The 17998-nt window shown below is 42.5% G+C and overlaps 1 protein-coding gene and 1 long non-coding RNA gene across 3 annotated transcripts in view; one reads left to right on the top strand and one right to left on the bottom strand.

The window, feature by feature from the left end:
- adamts9 (ADAM metallopeptidase with thrombospondin type 1 motif, 9) overlaps positions 1–17998 on the top strand; it is a 40726-nt gene that overhangs the window by 15441 nt on the left and 7287 nt on the right. For both annotated transcript variants that reach the window (XM_026168631.1, XM_026168632.1), the window contains exons 19-30: positions 480–606; positions 701–911; positions 1032–1196; positions 1984–2145; positions 3411–3530; positions 7246–7353; positions 7453–7620; positions 9009–9251; positions 10131–10292; positions 10427–10603; positions 14864–15034; positions 16556–16732. In XM_026168631.1, the coding sequence (XP_026024416.1) occupies positions 480–606; positions 701–911; positions 1032–1196; positions 1984–2145; positions 3411–3530; positions 7246–7353; positions 7453–7620; positions 9009–9251; positions 10131–10292; positions 10427–10603; positions 14864–15034; positions 16556–16732 (1991 nt within the window). The remainder of the gene's footprint in view (positions 1–479; positions 607–700; positions 912–1031; positions 1197–1983; positions 2146–3410; positions 3531–7245; positions 7354–7452; positions 7621–9008; positions 9252–10130; positions 10293–10426; positions 10604–14863; positions 15035–16555; positions 16733–17998) is intronic.
- LOC113022813 (uncharacterized) lies at positions 15891–16604 on the bottom strand. The gene is made up of 2 exons (XR_003272453.1): positions 16541–16604; positions 15891–15994 (listed from the first exon to the last, which is right to left on the bottom strand). It is a non-coding gene; the product is annotated as an uncharacterized LOC113022813 (long non-coding RNA).

Raw genomic sequence — 17998 nt, 5'->3', positions numbered from 1 at the left:
TCTAGCATATAACACATTAAGCTCTCATAGCGTTCAGCTGCAAAACTTGGTAACATGAGGTGCTGATCTATTGCCACATTAAGGTTCATATCGTGCTGTAATTTTACACAAAAGCCAAAGTGAGGTGTACACACTTTTCACGCTGGCATTTATTGCACTCCCGACAATGAGCCATATTTTACTTGAGCCAGATGGTGCATCAACCCAGATAACTACTTGCAGGTCGGGCAGTAAAAAGTCACTTTCATCTCAGGATAAAGTTATGAAACCCGAGATTGTAACTCAAGCTTGAGATTCTGTTTACATCTTTGTAAATTTCTTATTAGTTATAAAACAGATCTCTTTATTTAAATGACACAGCTTTTCTTCAATTTCCTTTGCCATTTTGACTCATGTTTGATTTATTTTTTGTTATAGTGTGTTGCCAAGATGTTTTAGAGTGGCTGTCACTTAGAACCTCAATATTTGTACCCTCACAGGAGAGCGCAAGCGGAAGATTCTCTGTAGCAGAGAATCGGACAGGGTGGTGGTGTCAGACCAGAGGTGCCACGGCACAGCGAGACCTGCTGTCATCACTGAGCCATGCAACACTGAATGTGAACTTAGGTTTGCATCATCACTCTAAACCATTTGATCCATCTGACTGACACTTTATTTGGTCTTTGCAGTGCAAAGATTTACCCACTTGTTCTTTACGCAGATGGCACGTTGCTCGAAAAAGTGAGTGTACAGCCCAGTGCGGCCAAGGATATCGTACCCTGGAAATATACTGTGCTAAAATCAACCGTGCAGACGGCAAGACCCAGAAGGTTGATGACCGCTACTGTAGCGGTCAGCGCAAACCTGATGACAAGGAAGGCTGTCACGGAGACTGTAACCCGGGTGGTTGGGAGTACTCATCCTGGTCGGAGGTACGAACTCTGTTGGAAGTCTGGGGATTTGTTTGTCTGCACTGACCAGATGTTTGTCCAAGTTTATCTCGGGTTGTGAATGTGTTTACACTTGCTGATGCTCAAATGTTTGTGCTGCAGTGCTCCAAGAGCTGCGGTGGAGGAACCCGCCGTCGAGGGGCAGTGTGTCGAAAGGCAGCTGAGGCTGGTGGCGATGAGAGCAAATGCAGTCAAAGGGACAAGCTGACCGTCCAACCCTGCAATGAATTCCTCTGTCCGCAGTGGAAGACTGGAGACTGGTCTGAGGTCAGTTTAGCAATTACTGTATTGTCTTTGCGTTTAGAAGAAAATAAGACCCCAGGGGTATGTGCGCTGCACTCTCTGCACCTTTGGTGGCTTGCTCTGGGGCCGACAGTTTCAAGTGAAGAAAATAAGACTTTTACCTAAGTAGTTAAAGTGGAAACCTTTTCAAGCTGCAGATGTATGTGTTTTTGTGTTTCTGTGCAGGTTTTCAACTCGCTCAGTGATTTGTTTGTGAGATTTTTAGACGAGTATGTGTCTAGGGCTACTCAACGTAAAGAATAACAGACTTCTTTGTAAATGCTGGAGTATTAAAGCAGCGGTGATCTGGGTCAAATGTCAAATCCCAGTGCTGATTGTGAATGTCTCAGCTTTAGGAGAGTTACTCCCCTCCTTCCACTCCAAATGAGTGTTGGGTAAGAGGTGATTGCAGGGTGAAATCGTTCTTAAACTGCTGCACAGTTTACACATCGTAGAGCAAGGAGCTTGCAAAGCTGTGGGCTGCATTCCGGGAATTTTTCAGATCTCCCGTGTGGTGTTGCCAGAACCCGTATGCTGTAATATATACATATGGACTGTACTCGCACATAAATAAACACACTCACACTTTTTTTGTTTTTGCGGCTAGGGGCTTTCTAATGTGCATATACTGCTTTACATAAAACCAAGAGAACTTCCTCTATCATGAATCTGAATACTTGTAACTGCTCATTTCTTGTACTAATTTAGCGATTAACTATGTACGCAATTCATGGCGTTATAACCTGTAACATTTATTTATTTATTTTTTTAGTGCCTTGTGACATGTGGTAAAGGCTACAAGCATCGCCAGACGTGGTGTCAGTTTGGTGAGGACCGTCTACATGATCGCTTTTGTGGGTCGTCTAAACCTGAGTCAGTGCAGACGTGCCAACAGCAGGAGTGTGCCGCTTGGCAGGTTGGACCTTGGGGACAGGTGAGTCACCCCTGTATTTATGATTTGTGCAGCATTCAGTACACAGTGCTCGATTGTTTTTGTTCAAAGCTGTAAGAAGTCGGGTCATTTATCAGGTCATTATAGAAAGTAAACCCCAACAATCAGACGACTCCCTATGAGCAAGCACTTGGCGACACTGGGAAGGAAAAACTCCCTTTTAACAGGAAAAAAAGACCCTCCGACAGGACCAGGCTCAGTGAGGGGCGGCCATCTGCCACAACTGGTTGGTAGTGAGGGACGGCAGACAGGAAAAAAGACGAGCTAAATATAAAGGAAGATATGGTAACTGACTGTGGTTGGTTCTATCTATCTCAAGGGTTCCATGTAAAATGGAAAATTTTATTTGCATACTGACATGAGTAAATCTTTTCATTTAAAGAAGACATAATCTATCTTTAATCAATCAGTTTGGTTGAATAATTTTTATAGTTCTATAGCAGATCTTTTTTTCCAAGGCATTTAAAAGAGTATGCTGTATATATAGATTTAGAGCCACTGCTTTCATACTTGCATACATGCAATATGAAAGTCTACCCAGTTGATGGGTCACAGCTCAGCAAGAGAAATTTGCTATTACTTCTCTGATGAATTGGTCTCTAATGTAAATCATCGGGTGGATACACAGACAAGCTACGCTTGTTATTTAGCACTGAACTCTCTGCTGTTTAGAGTCACAGGACATGTCATGAAAATGAAGATACAAAAGCAATGGACAGTCTTCATAGCAGTGTTCCCAGAAAGCCTGTTATATATCTGTGTGCGCACCCATTCTCATTTGTGTACGTGTGCAGAACAGAACACCCAAAAATGCGAGCTATTTTGTGCCCCTCGTCAGAGGATGTGCACATTTTAAGGTATATTTGAAGTGGTTTAATGAAGCATGATCAAATGGTAGCTGAAGTTGCCGCCACACAAGTTTGACCCCGTTTCACTGAAGGCAGTGAGCCAGAAGAAAGCGCGGGATAGTACCCTCTGACTGAGCTGCAGTGGGAAAGCGGCCAGTCCAATGTATATGAATATCCTCATGTATGATTTTTGTTAGAAGACCTTTTTCTAAAGTGAGCTAACATTTTTTCTATATGCTCTATATACTCATGTGTGCAGGGGTTGCTCTGGTGGCTCCAACAAAACATCTGTTTTTTGCTTGCCTTTCTTGTCTTTTTCTCAGTTTTCTTTTTGGCTGACTGTTGCAAATGTTTTCCCATCACGCCTCCTTTGTTTCTTTTTTCTCTCTTTGAACCCAGTGCACTACCTCTTGTGGGCCAGGCTACCAGATGCGAGCAGTGAAGTGCGTGGTGGGCTCTTATGGTGCCGTCATGGACGACACCGAATGTAACGCAGCCACGCGACCCACTGACACCCAGGTAAGAGGTCTTATCGTCCTTTCTTTTCCCCCACAATCTGCTTATCATCTCCTCACTCTGAGAGCATTTTTTTTGCTCTGTGGTTGAGTGTGAAGGAAGATGATGCACGCTTGTACTGAAAATGTACACAAAAAACCTGGCATTTCATTTCCACCTGGTCTCAATAAAAGCTGTCCCGCCTGCTCCAAATGCAGAGGGAAGTTTACCAGCCTCACTATCCCACCATAAAGACAAAACTCTGAGACAGAATCCCTAATATGTTTCTCTTGAAAACAATTTCACTTGTGTCATCTAGCTGACACTTGAAATGTTTGGCAGAAGCAATGATTGCGTTAAGCCTGGGGCACATGAGAAGGAGGTGACATGCACAAACACTTGCGAGACTGCACTAAATTCGAGTTTTTCTCTGTAATTTTTACTAGAGATGGCACGATACCACTTTTTTATGTCCGATACCGATACCGATATCATAAATTTGGATATCTGCCGATACCGATATGAATCCGATATAGTGTTTTTTAATCAACAAAACTGTTTTTTAAATATCTTGCTGCATTTTGTATAAGTTCATACTCAAGTTTAAAACAACAACTACACTAAAGCTATTCTGTTATACCTGTATGCAAAAAAAAATATTTCATAGTTCAGCAATACTGATCAATCTAATAAACTTAAACCTACACCATTCTCCCTATTCTGGTATTTTAAAGAGTACTTAGCATAAATATTAAGCAACCTAACTAATAGGGTTCCAACTCCCAGCAACAACAAAAATAAATAAATAAAAAATAGGGAACCACCCCTCATGCTCCACCTCATGATGCTTAATCGACGTAATCAACCTTAATTTGATGCAGTGTGAAAAAAAATGCACAGAAATCAATTATTTTTCAAGAAATATTAAATAGATTCAACATCTTTCTTCAACAAAATTGCAGACTGCACAGATGGTACCTTCCCAAAGGAAAAAGTACTATAGCTTACTAGGGTATATATATTAGACTTAATAGTCACTATATACAGTAATTGACTTCTATTCATTTTACATCAAATTAAAACTTTGGGTGTCAGATAATTATTTATTAAAAGCTAGACATTTTAAATGAGAATAAGAAAGAAAAGTATGTCTTTGTGCCCCCTTTTCCCTGTTAATGCCCTATCGGCCCCCCTGGCTAAACTTTGCTAGATCCGCCCCTGCACAGTTACCAGCGTCAGCTACGTAGAAAAAGATCCTCGAGTAGAAAGTAATATTAAATAAATTCTAACAACAGCTGATCAAGCTTAAACGTGCTGCTGTTGTTCAGCCGCTGGTTTCCTCTTTCTGGTGCAAAGTGGGCCAAAAGCAAACTAGAGACACGGACTCGCACAGAAAAGCCGATCAGCTGATCGTTAAGCAGTTTCATGATTGAAGTAGCAGCAGGAGAGGCAGTCGCTTGTTAAGCTTAACACAGGAATGCTTTACAAACATTCAGAGATGGACTTACACACTTGCTTTACTTCTCTCGGGGATAACTTTGTCGGAGATGAAATGCCGGGTTGCTAGCGAAGCTCCAAATGCTATCCAGACCACCAACAGGTCAAGCATGCCACAGCCGCTCTATCACGTGATGCATACTGCTCCGACGTGCTAATGTTCTGAGGTGAGTTACCGCGTGTTGCAAGTTTTGTGAGGTGCTTTCGTGATATTTAATGGATCGGATTACATTTTTTATTTTTCTCCGATATCCGATCCAGTAATTTAGGTCAGTATCGGACCGATACCGATACGTAATATCGGATCGGTCCATCTCTAATTTTTACAAACCCCCAATGCACAATCTTTAAAAGATTTGTAGAATTTCTAAACCAACTTTCCCAGACATAATCAGACTGGGTTAAATACAAACAGTTCTTTATGCTTATAGAAGCATAGACAGGAACATCAGCCCACTGTTTGACCAAACCTGCAGCTTAAAACAGCAAAGTTTACCTACCCTGCTCTTACCTCAGCATACAATGGGAATTTGCTGCTCCTTTTAAAAAAATGCAGTAAGATGGTTTGGGGTTGGAGTCCACCAGCCAGCTGGGTCCTTTCTGTGCATTTTCTCCAGGTACTTTGGCTTTCTAACTCAGTCCATAGACATGCATGATACAGAGATGATCTAAACTGACCTTAGATGTAAATGTGAGGGTGACTGGTTGTCTGTCTTTCCATATTAACCCTGTGATAGACTGATGACCTTCTATTATCTAGCAAACATATCATAAGAGCCTATCCCTGCTGCCTCCTACGATATGCAGCTGGGATAGGCTCCAGTTAGTTCCCTCCATGGATGAATGTTTTAGAAAGTGGTTGGACTGAAGGATGTATTAACTAATTTTTTCCAACTTACAAGCATTATTTTTTCGGACCTGAAGAAGCACTACCTTGCAATTTCTCTGTCTCGTTACCACTTAACTTTCCAATGATTCCAGCACCACGAGTGCACAGTTATTTACCCCCAGTTTGATTTTCACGCATGTTTTGTGTCAAAACATCCTGTATTTGTGGCAGCCATAAATAAATCAGAAATCACAGCTATATCACAGAGGACATGCTTCAAATAAATAATTACCAGTATTTAAAGTAGGCTAGTTCAAAGCCGTGCTTCTCCTCCACTTACCCATGTTGTAGACTGACAGAGGGTTATGTCAGTCTACATCATACGATGTTGGGAAATGACACTCACCCAGGTTAATTTTCTTGCCAATTGTTTGTGTGTGTGTATATGGTGAACTTTGTACACAACTTGCACAGAAACCCCGACAGAAACTTGCAATATTTTGAACTGAATGAGAGGTTTGTTTGGTCAGCGTATGGCGTAAACCCATTTCAGAGCGCTTAGCATGCAGACTCAGGATGAGGCCCCCCTCTAGTCACAGCAGCTCGCAATTCCGGTGCTTGGACCAGCAGAGACCGGTGACCAGTGACCCTGAAGCAGTCGCCCCACCTCGTTGTGATTCTAACCAGCCAGCCATGAAGTGGGCCACCAGGCCACTAGTCCCACCACCACCCTGCACCAGGGCATAGGATGAGAGAGACTGATAGATGGAGGGAGGTTTTAGTACAAGGTTGTTCATGTCTTGGATTTCTTGTAGTATATATTTGTTAATATTCTATTGATGCATGCAAATGCAAGTACAACAGGAAGCATGTGGAGAGCTTCCTGTTACTTTGTTTCTTTTTGGAGGCTGCATGCTGAATGTGTAGCCCAAGTCTGTGCGACCTGATCCAGCACTCATTCCTAAAGACACGGGGTCAGAGGGCACCAGAGGGCATATGGAGGGGAAAGAGGGAAAGGCGGAAGGTGCGGGACAAGGGGGTGGATTAGGGGTGGAGTTTACAACCACGCCAGCATAGGCATTGGAGCCCTGAATACCACTCCACTATGACCTGTTATGACAGGGATCAGGGCTTTATGCTGAGTGGCTTACTGCCACAATCCATAGTTTGAACTGACGGGGCGGACCCTGTTAATGTTGTTTTGGTAAGTTGAGGGGAAAGGGTCGATGGGAAGCATAACTACTCTCAAACGTAGAGCCGAAGGAATATAGTTTAAGTTGCTCACGACTGTCCCATGTCAGAAAAGCTATCTCTGATATTCATGGTATTTTGTTGTCAGGGACAGATGTTGTTACAGTATATTCATTTTGCTAATCACTGCATGAATGGGTGTATGTGTCTCTTCTTCCACAGGACTGTGAAATAGCCCAGTGTCCCAGCAGCCACCCTGTTCCCCCAGGGACCAAAGTCCCTTCCCACCCGGGCCACAAAACCCAGTGGCGATTTGGTTCCTGGACCCAGGTTGGCAGTGCTGTCACATTTTTTGTTTATTTTACTTTTTATCTGCTTTTCTCATTTGGTTGGTTTCCGGTTTCTTAATCTTTCTCTCCCGCAAAACAGTGTAGCGCCAGCTGTGGCAAAGGGACACGGATGCGCTATGTGAGTTGCCGTGACGACCAGGGCGGCGTGGCCGACGAGTCGGCATGCGCCCACCTACCAAAGCCTCCTTCAAGGGAAGTGTGCACAGTCGTGGCATGTGGACAGTGGAAAGTGCTGGAATGGACAGTGGTAAGAAGACCAACATGTGTATATGATTGACTGACTCAAATAATTCAAATAATTAAGAACTTGCAAAAGAGCTTTTCTGCTGACAAAATAATTATTTCCTTATAGTGACAGATTAACCTACATTGTGTCATCAATATTTGCCATCCAGATGTGTTTCTCCCCCCTCCATGTTTGCTCCATTGTTCACTGTAGACTCATTTTAACCCTGACAGCCAGTATCTGCACACGCTATGCAGATGTTAATGTGTTAGCCAGCCAGGATGTGGAGACAGGGTGGCAGCTGGAATGCGTGGATGTTAGACTGGAGGAGGGCTGCAGTGAAGTTATAGGAGGAGAGAGAGTGTGTGTGTGTGTGTGTGTGTGTGTGTGTGTGTGTGTGTGTGTGTGTGTGTGTGTGTGTGTGTGAGAGAGAGAGAGAGAGAGAGAGAGAGGAATCAGGAATGAAGTTCTTGAGCTGGGAGATGCAAGGGGCTGTAGTGAGGGGCTCCAGTTTTGTTTACAGATGTTTCTCATCAGAGCCTTAGCGATACAGTTCAGGCAGACTGCAGGTCTGGTCACCATACACATACACAACACACACAAGCACACAACCATGCACACCCACACATGTACTGCCAAGCCAAAGACACTCATTGACCCCCTGAAAATAAATATCCTAAATCATCCCAAGGCCACTAATAATTTCAGAGGCCTATCCCATGTTTACACACACACACGAACAGAAGATTGACAACGGCAGATTTATAAACCCAAAGCAAATCATCTTTTTCTGGCTCGCTGTTACAGAAAAATCCAAACTGAGAGATTTTTGTGACTGCTCTCCAGCCAGTGCAGCTTGCAGCACAGTACAGCTCGATGTAGCGTCACAGTATATACATCAACTTAATGCATGCAGAACCATGTTACAGTATCTGTAATAACATGAAACATCGTGACAGAGTCATGTAAACCTCTGGATAGGTCATGTTTTTTATGAACTGCTGTTGCATAAGTGAAATGGATCACGCGAGACACTGAATGGACTCTGCTAGGGAGGAGCAAGATTGGAGACACCATTAGCATTTGGTGGAAGATCTGCCTTGTGTTATTTTTCTAAAAAATGTCTACTTGGGTCATTTAGAGTGATACTGTAAGTTTTGCTGTAACCTTAACACCAGGTTAAGTCTGGGTTAGCTCTTTGGTAGCATGAAGATGACATCTTTTTGTATCTGACATGGTTCTGTTCATCAAGTCTGGTTTGACCACCAGCAGGTCACAATGAACAGAAATGTCAAGAATCTGCTATCAAAGAAAGTCAGCTTTCCTTTTTATGCCAGTTGGATTTGTGTATATTTGCATTTACCTTTCCTTTTCATTTCTTCACCCTCTCCATGTGTTTGTGCTGTCAGTGCTCAGTCACCTGTGGCCAGGGAAAGACGACGCGACAAGTGCTGTGCGTCAACTTCAGTGACCAAGAAGTGAACGCTAGTGAGTGTGACCCAGACGACCGTCCTGCCACAGAGCAGGACTGTGCCATGTCTCAGTGCCCGTCCCGCTCCAGTGATTCCCGACCTCCGTCCTCACCAAACACCAGCACCAGGAACCTGCCACGTAGCCAATCCCACCAATGGCGGACTGGACCCTGGGGCGCGGTGAGGCTTCCTAAACACAACATCATGCTGGTCAACAGACCTCAGGGGTGTGATATTTAAGATGTTGCATTAATCTTGTGGGACCAATCACTTCAATAAGTAAAAGGTTGGCAGACTTTGTTACCTTTGTGCTAATCTAAGCTAACAATCTTCAAATTCTACTTAAATATCAACCATAAAAACTTCCTATATAGATCTATGCTCTTCTTACAGCAAGGGCAGAGTGAGGATAATTTGGACTATTCTTTTAAGGCGCCCTAAATCAAAGTCGTACCTATATATTATCTGTGCTTTGGAGCTGCAGGGTAGGGTTTAAGAAACATTGTGTAATGTCACACAGTCCTGAATAAAAGCTCAAAAGTTGGACTCTGTTCTTTAGGCCCTTCATTCTTTTTAGGATGAGATCTTTAGAAATAGCACCGAAGGACATTGTGACCTAAATGCCCCAGGCTATCCTGTCCCACTGAGCTCCTTCTCTGTATTGTTCCTGCAGTTTTTTTTCTTTGTTGTTTTAACTGGGTTACTGATAATCTTTGACAAAAAATAGCCGTGACCTTTAAATAACTCTGGGAAGGATTTAAGATATTTCTGGTCACGCTTCCTTCCTCAGAATGTTATTTTAGAAGCAGAGAAGTTTAGCCATGTCGCATGTGACGTCTCTGCGTTGTCAGAATTTTGTGTGGGCTTTGTGTTCACATCATATACACCTCATATTACACATACTGTATGTGCACTGATTAATTACCGCGAGGCTGAGAATATGTTTGCTAATCGCTGCATTTAAACGAAGCATAAAATACCCACTAAACTCTTTTACACCTGAATAATGAGGAACTATTTTTGTGCCCTCTTATCTCTGTTAAAAAAACACAAAAACAGTGCTCCAGCACATGTGCAGGAGGCTTCCAGCGGCGTGTGGTAGTGTGCCAGGATGAGAACGGCTACCCTGCCAACAGCTGTGAAGATCGCAGCCGACCCAGCGAGCAAAGATCCTGCGAATCGGGGCCATGTCCACAGTGGGTGTATGGCAGCTGGGGAGAGGTAAGAAGGACACACTAAAGTAGTCTCACATGAGACAGGCATATTTTGACATGAAAACATGGCGGTCAGCTCCTTTTTTTTTAATCCACAAACTTGCATCTATAAAATGCGACCTCTCTGTGTGCCGTCCTCAGTGCACGAAGCCATGCGGAGGTGGGATAAAGACAAGGCTGGTGGTGTGTCAGCGTCCAAACGGCGAGCGTTTCAATGATCTGAGCTGCGAGATCCATGACAAGCCCCCAGATCGTGAGCAGTGCAATACTCAGCCATGCCCGTCTAACCCCCACTGGAGCACAGACCCATGGACCTCGGTACGCTCATAAAAAAAACCCAAAACCAAATACTCTATAACCGTTTTTTATTGTTGGTTTTTTTAACCTCACATATGTTCAAATGCATGTAGTCTTACTCTTTCACAAACAGTTTTAAAGAGGCAGGTTGACTGTGGTGCTTTTACACTGGAGATGTCACACTCCAGCTTCTCCAGCTTTTTACCTTTAACCCCCTCCACTTACTGCTCCCTCTCTGCAGCCGGCAACTGCTCAGTCAGTTTTTCCTCAAGACATTTGGAAAGATTCATTTCTGTTGCACTTGAATGGCAAACATGTGCTTAATATGCCAAAAAAGTACGACACACAAAAAAATAATACTTCAGTGACAGCTGTGACCGTAAGAGTTTTTTTCATGAGTAGTTAGAAAACTGTTGTTGAGCCTCGTACTAGTTTTCTCTTCTTTTTATTTTAATAATTCAGGATTACGTTGTATCACAATCAAAGTTAGTTTTGTAAAATATTGTTTTTAAAAGATAATTTATTGAGAGATGTTTTCCTTTTTATCTCTTGTAAATAGTATTAACTTTAAAAAAGTGTCTTATTTGGTGTCTTAGCTCTTTGTATTCGCACATTTAGCCAATCATTGTTCATATGCAAATACTGATGAATGTTTTTGTATATCAGGAATATACAATATGCTGCCTTGTTCTTTTATTATCCAAAGAATGGCCCACGATCTCCACGTATGAGGTGCTACATGATATAGTCGATGTTCTGTTAAGAACGTAAAAGGCACCACCTTACATATTGACTGTATATGGGCTGTAAACTATATATACATCTTTGTACTATATGCATCTATGAAATGGCTATTATATTAGGAATTCAATTTGTTTTAAGGCACATGTAGAGAAGTTACTAATCTTATTTAGACACTTTATTTTACAGTTTATGTATCTACCCCCCTGAAAGCAACAACGCTGTTGTCCCGTAATGACAATGACAGTGAAGGAGACATACGTCAAGTCAAAAGTGCCTGAAACGTCCAGTATCAGTAGTAAACACCAGCGAACAGTGGCTGTACTGCCACTGTAAAATAAAGTGTCTCTTTCCGACGAGTTTGTGGTAGTTAGGCCGGATAGCCTTTGTATTCCAGTTTTGGGTTTGCACCCAGAATTCCTTAGTGTGGCCAAAACAGTAGTTTTAAATCCTTCAAAGGTGCTTAATATGAGTGTATTTATATTATGTTACGGTAGTTAATGTTTGCTTTGTACAGTAAGTACTTGGAGTTGCTATATATGCTATGCTCAACAATACCTCACTTGGAACAAAACACAACTCAACTAGCCATTAAACAATGATGACCTGCATAACAGTGGTGCTTTTTCCAAACAAGGGAGATATGAGATATAAATATTTTTTCAAAAAGAGAACCTTTAAATTTTTTTGGTTGGTTAGGTGTTTATTGTGGCACGTTGCCTCTTCTGTACTTTTTTTTTTTTTCCATGAGCAGTTTGCACTGATCTGATTGATCAGCTAAATGCAAAGTGTATCACAGATCTGATGAAATAATGTTTGAATTGTCTTTGTCTCAACTTTAAGAGAACGGGCTGTTAAATGTCATGCTTTGAAACATGTAATACCTGTGACCACAGGGGAAGTTAATGGTGTTTTGTATTCAGAGCTCTTACTCTGAGCCAACCTAATGTGTCTACCTCAGTCTCTGTTATGATTGCCCCCCCTGCCGTATCTTGCTCTCCCTTGCACTGGAGGGATTTTGGCTGGCTAAGATTAAGCATGAGTTATCGATGCTACCCTGCGCAGATGCTGGCCCTAAACACAGATCTGTAGCGCGTGTCATCTCCTGCCCCGTAACGCTTAACATTACTGTGAGGGCGGTTCAAACTGATCCAGAATCTGTGGTTAGGGTCAACTTTGCCTGAAGCCCACCCAGTTGACTTCTCTTGGTCATAAATGTCTGTACCAACATCACACCTTATTTTAAGGGCCTGTTAACACAGCAGTGAGTACATTTTTACCACACGTCATTTACTAATGAGAACTTTTACTTGTAATGACTCCCACGTGTGACTGTAAGGCAGCACAAAACCAAATCTAGGTTGAATCAGTGAAAGTGGAACACAATAGTGAATTGTATCATAATCCCCTCCAGTTTCATTTGTCAGTCTAAGCAGTCAACCTCTTGTCGCAGAATAGCAGTATAACACAAACACTATATCAACAGGCTCTTGAAATAAGTATAATGTATGTCTCTTATTCACAAATGGCAGTATTAGTCTATGTTTCAAGAATATTTCTGTATATTTATGTAATTACTTGTATTTATTGTTCATTCATTATAATGTTATGTCAATATTTAATTTTTTTTTACAGATTTGTTGGATTTCTGTTCATTTGCAGAAAAGGTTACAATTAAAGTGAAGTAGAGGTACTATCGAAGGCTTTTTTTCATTCTTGCCTGAATAAAAAGGTTTACATCACATACAGCGACCACACCGAGGTCGCTTTAAATTGAGGGAAAGACACGACTTAAAACTTGCTGGTGATTTGCACTGACTGGCTTTAAAAATAAATGAAATGCTGAAATTGCAGTAACTGATCCCTGCGCCAGCCTTTAGCAACATTCATTAATGCTAATAGCATCAGTGCTTGCAACACTATACTCCTGCTGCTAACCCCCATATTAGGATTTCACCAGCCCAAGCTTTTTGATAATTGCAGTGTGTTCATGCAAAGGAAGTGGCTTTTATTGTTTAGTGCTTTAGGTTAAAAAATGAGAAAAGAACGCTTGCAAATAGGTTATAAAGAAGTCCTCTTTTCACGAGCGTTACCCTTGTTGTTTTATGCGCTCAGGGCTTCTGATGACCTCTGTCAGCGAGTATGTTCTCACCATGTGTCAAGAGTTCAAAGCTGTTTCCATTAAGGTAAATCTCAGTCCTGCGGGACAATGCCTCAGCGTACTTCCCATTGCATTTACTGTGCTCATTCACTCTTAATGCACGCTGAGGCTTTTTCGGGGAAGCTCGGCTATGGAGTTGCTAGCGCCCTTTGCCCCCTTTCTGGCAGGCCCCTCTGCTCTGGTCTAATGCGGGTTAATGACAGTGGACCATTGTGGGGGCCTTTGACAGTGACTTGAATAAAAGGTGGCGTCAGCAAGACTATTCAGTGGTGCATTGGCAGGTCAAAGGTCACATTTGATCTAGTGAGGGGCCCCATCCTGATTCATCCCTTCAGCACAGACAGACTTGTGGGAAATTACTCGTGATCTAGATTTAGAAAAATGAAATAAAAGACAAAAGCCAAACAAAATAATGTGACATTGGTGGAGGGCAGATAGATGCCATTCCACAGTGTGTAGACCAAAGATCTGCCACTAAATTTCATGGGTGGAAATCGTCTTCTCAGCTATGTTTATACATCAGCACTGTCAGTTATTTTACACCAATATATGAAAAATAGTAATATATGCTATAATAGTAATATGTCTCCTTAAAATAACCACACTGTGTCGATATGACTCACGTTTGTCTTTATTGATTGTATAAACAATTTACCTGCAAGACAATTACGATAAATTAAGTACATTACAAAATGCACTGGCATGCCTGCGTTTATAAAGGGGAACAAGTACTTTAGTCGTCCCTCCTTTTACAAGGCTTCCTACCTTTTCACCTCGTTGAATGAGGCGAGGGGTCACAGCTTGTTCCTGTCTGGTACAGTCCCTTGCTGATCAGGACAGAGCCACATGCTGGGCCACGTACTCGTTCAACTCTGAGCCTGTCGCTTCCCATCCATCCCCACATGCAACGCCCCCTTTGATTATCCAAGCACAGTCCAGCCCAACTCACTCCTCCCTTAGTGCTGCTGTGTGTGTGTGAGTCTGCCTGTCACACTGAGTTAGCTTTTCAGTAACGCGGTGAACCCGGAGGTGAAACAAACTGCTGCCGGGATGATCAGGCACGCTTTACCATTGGACCACCTCTCCCCATGTAATCGGGTCTCACCTCCTTTTTTTGTGAGTGACAAATAGGGCCCACGAGTTCACAAATACTAATGAGATTTTTTCTTCATTTCTTGTTTATTAAATCCCATTTTTAATGCTGAATAATCAATTACAGTTAAACTTGATATCAACAAAATACCCCCTCAATAAAAACAATAAAAAGGAAATTATTAATCTGAGTTTCATTGTTTTGAAATGTGTCACTTTTTACGCTTTCTGCTTTAGGTTAAAACATACTTCTGCTTCTTATTGGCCTCCTTATTTCCATCTTGCAGTGCTCAGCCTCCTGTGGAAGAGGCTTCAAATCCCGCAAAGTGAGCTGTGTGACCCGGTCAGGACGTCCTGTCCCAGAGGAGTACTGCCAGCACGCGTCGTCCAAACCCAGCGAGCGGCGCCGCTGCAGAGGTGGACGATGTCCTAAGTGGAAAACTGGCAACTGGGGGGAGGTAGGACTCTCTGACCCAGCCATTAAACACTTCTCAGCTATTTGTTCTCACGGTGCCAGACATGTTGGATTTGTTTCTCCCTCGTAGCCCCACTTTAATACTTACAGGCTTACAGGCAAGTATATCCATATGTGTGAAACAGGCCACAGCTGAACCTGACTGCCTTCATGGACAATGCTAAGCCACTAACTGAGGCGTGATTGCTTTTAAACATCACATGGTGGTTTGCCAGGGTGGAGCCAGAGTCTGAGGTGGTGTACGCTGGTGCTACGGTACCGCCGTCCACCAAGTTGGGCAGCAGGATGGATGTGCACCCCTTCCTTTGTATTTGAATTAGAGCCAGTGTAAATCTACCCCTTTCATCTCTATAGCTTCTTTTTCTGTGGTCCTCAACTTCCTCTCCTCTCTGTCTCCATTCATCCCCTCTCCCACGTTTTCTTCCATGCCCTCTTTCCCTTCTTTTTCTTTTTTTAAATTTTATTTTTTGCCTCACCAATGGGAACCACATGTTGGTCTTTTGAATGTGCTACTCGAGGCAATACACTCGCATCATCACGCCAAACAAACTCAACAAAGTGCACCTGGTCGTTGCCTTTCAACACCTTTTCTCTCAATAGGAGTGGACTGAGCACACAGAAACATCTTACATGTCAGAGAGGATGTGCGTCCCCCTCTAAACAGCTGTGGAGCATGACGCAAGGAGAAAATGATACTCCACTCGAGGCTCTTAGTCAAGCACAGCACAGCACACTGGAGTGCCTCAAAGTTCAGCTGCTTCACTGAGTTACAAATAAATGGACACATAAATATGCCTGTGGTAGATGCATCTTTATAGGTTGAGCTCCAGAACACAAACTGCCTTACACCTCCATCACTTTATTTGTCTCTAAATCATCTGTTATTACATAGGCGTTATGTGATCCAGGAGCATTACATTTATATCAGTGAAGTGCGGTCTGTCTGAAAGGAGACAAAAATTGGTTAGTGTAAGATATCGTCTTACAAATATATCTCAAACAGTCAAAATAAGACAGTTGTTTTACGTTTCAGTTAAGGTTAAGGGCAGAAAACGACAGGCATCCCCCCACCTCCCAGTCTCATTCATTTTACCCTCGACACGATGTGCTCTGTATGTCAGCAGAAAGGACACGCTTTCATTTCAAACATGCTGCTCTAGATTAAACACAGATGTGCCAAACCACTTTCCAGACTTCAACTTTGATTCTTTACATATCTGTAGAACTGGCATTGATCTGATACAGCTTGAACGTTTACACAGACGCTTGGTTGCTTTTATCATTAAAATGTAATTTGCATAGTCTTTTATTATCATTGTTATAAAAGCATCTACCTGACATTACAAATGAATAACATAGTCATTTTGGCAAAAGCATTCCCCATAAATAAATACTTTAGACTAAATCAGTTATGAGTCTTCTATATAAAAATATATTACAATGGATAACTACTAACACAGATTGAATGATTTCATTGCAAAGCTCTTACCTGCCCTGTCTTTAGTGTTCAGCGTCCTGCGGCGATGGCATCCAGCAGCGGGAGGTGTTCTGCCAGTTTGAAGACCAACGGAGCTCGCAGGAGACCGGCTGTCCCCAGCGCTCCCGACCAGCGTCCAGCCAGAGCTGCCGGGTCACCGACTGTCCCTCTCGCTACCGGTGGAGAGAGGAGGACTGGCAACCGGTAAGCCAAACACTGTAATCTGCATGCTTAAACAAGTAGTTCTAGTGCCGCGGATGAATTTGCTCTGACATATCTGGGCAAGGATGAGAGTCTCTGCTTCTGTAGGAGGCACAGCTGCCTGTCAGGAGGCCAAAGGGGAGGGGAGCAGAAGAGGCAGATGAAAATCAGGCAATCCCCTTTTTTCCCCTACCCCAAAATAACTCAAGTTCCTCTCATTAGCGAATTAGTCTATTTACTTAAACTCAAAGACGACGCAAAAAGTATTCAGTTTGGCAAAACTGTTAATTGGCACTGAGGATCCAATAACCAGTCAGATGGTTATTCTAATCTATACTCAAACAAAAGCGCTTGAAAATTGGTTGAGAATTCAGTGAGTTGTAATGATTCTCATTTACACAGATCTGCCTGTTACTTGCCCCATTATTAGTGCCAGGAGGGAAATGTACTCTTTACTGCTAAGAGATGGAGTTGGAGATCTCCAGGGTGGAAATGTTACCTTTCTTTTGGATATAAAAAAAAATCAACTTTTGCTGTAAGCTTTTATTTAGGAACTATTTTCTTCCTTCTCTGCTTCGGTCAGTTTGGATAGATGAAGAGCAACAGAGAAAAAATAACTAAATGATTTTGGGGTGAGCTGTCCCTTTAATATTAACCATTTTTATTTGGTGCAAAGTAATGATCAGCTATTTTCTGCAGGATAGAGTCTGCACATGTTTGCTGTTTATTAGAACGGGAAATGCACCAGGAGCTCCTTCTTCACTTTGCTAATGTGATGGTGAATGTGCGTCACTAAACAACATGAAATGCCTTTCTGAAAGAAGAGTCCAATCACTCTGCAGAAGTGCTCGGGGGTCCCTGCCTGGGTGTCCCATTTAACAGCTGGAGGCAGTTAAAACATTTCAACTAGGAAGTATTACCGTGTTTTAGACACTTACACTGTACCCACACATAAGATAGTTACATCTCACACAGGCAGTATTTCTTACAAGGACAGGACACAGTATCCTGTCCCGGTACATCTCAGAATGAAATATAGTATCTTTGGCTACCTAAAACCTGAGTACCTCTCAAGACAGCACAACTCGCTATGACAGATTAAGGTAATTCGGTTGTTTGACAAAGTTAAAGATATTAAGAGTGAAAAAGACCTGCTGGTTGACTGCTGAGTGTTTCTGACACATGTGGAAGCCTTTCTGGACCTTTGATAAATCTTTATGACTCTTGCAAACTTGAGTGTTGTAATATCTGAACCAGCACATAAGCCCC

The sequence above is a fragment of the Astatotilapia calliptera genome, chromosome 5 (assembly GCF_900246225.1).
Source record: "Astatotilapia calliptera chromosome 5, fAstCal1.2, whole genome shotgun sequence".
NCBI lineage: Eukaryota > Metazoa > Chordata > Actinopteri > Cichliformes > Cichlidae > Astatotilapia > Astatotilapia calliptera.
This window is presented reverse-complemented; position numbering and strand designations above follow the sequence as displayed.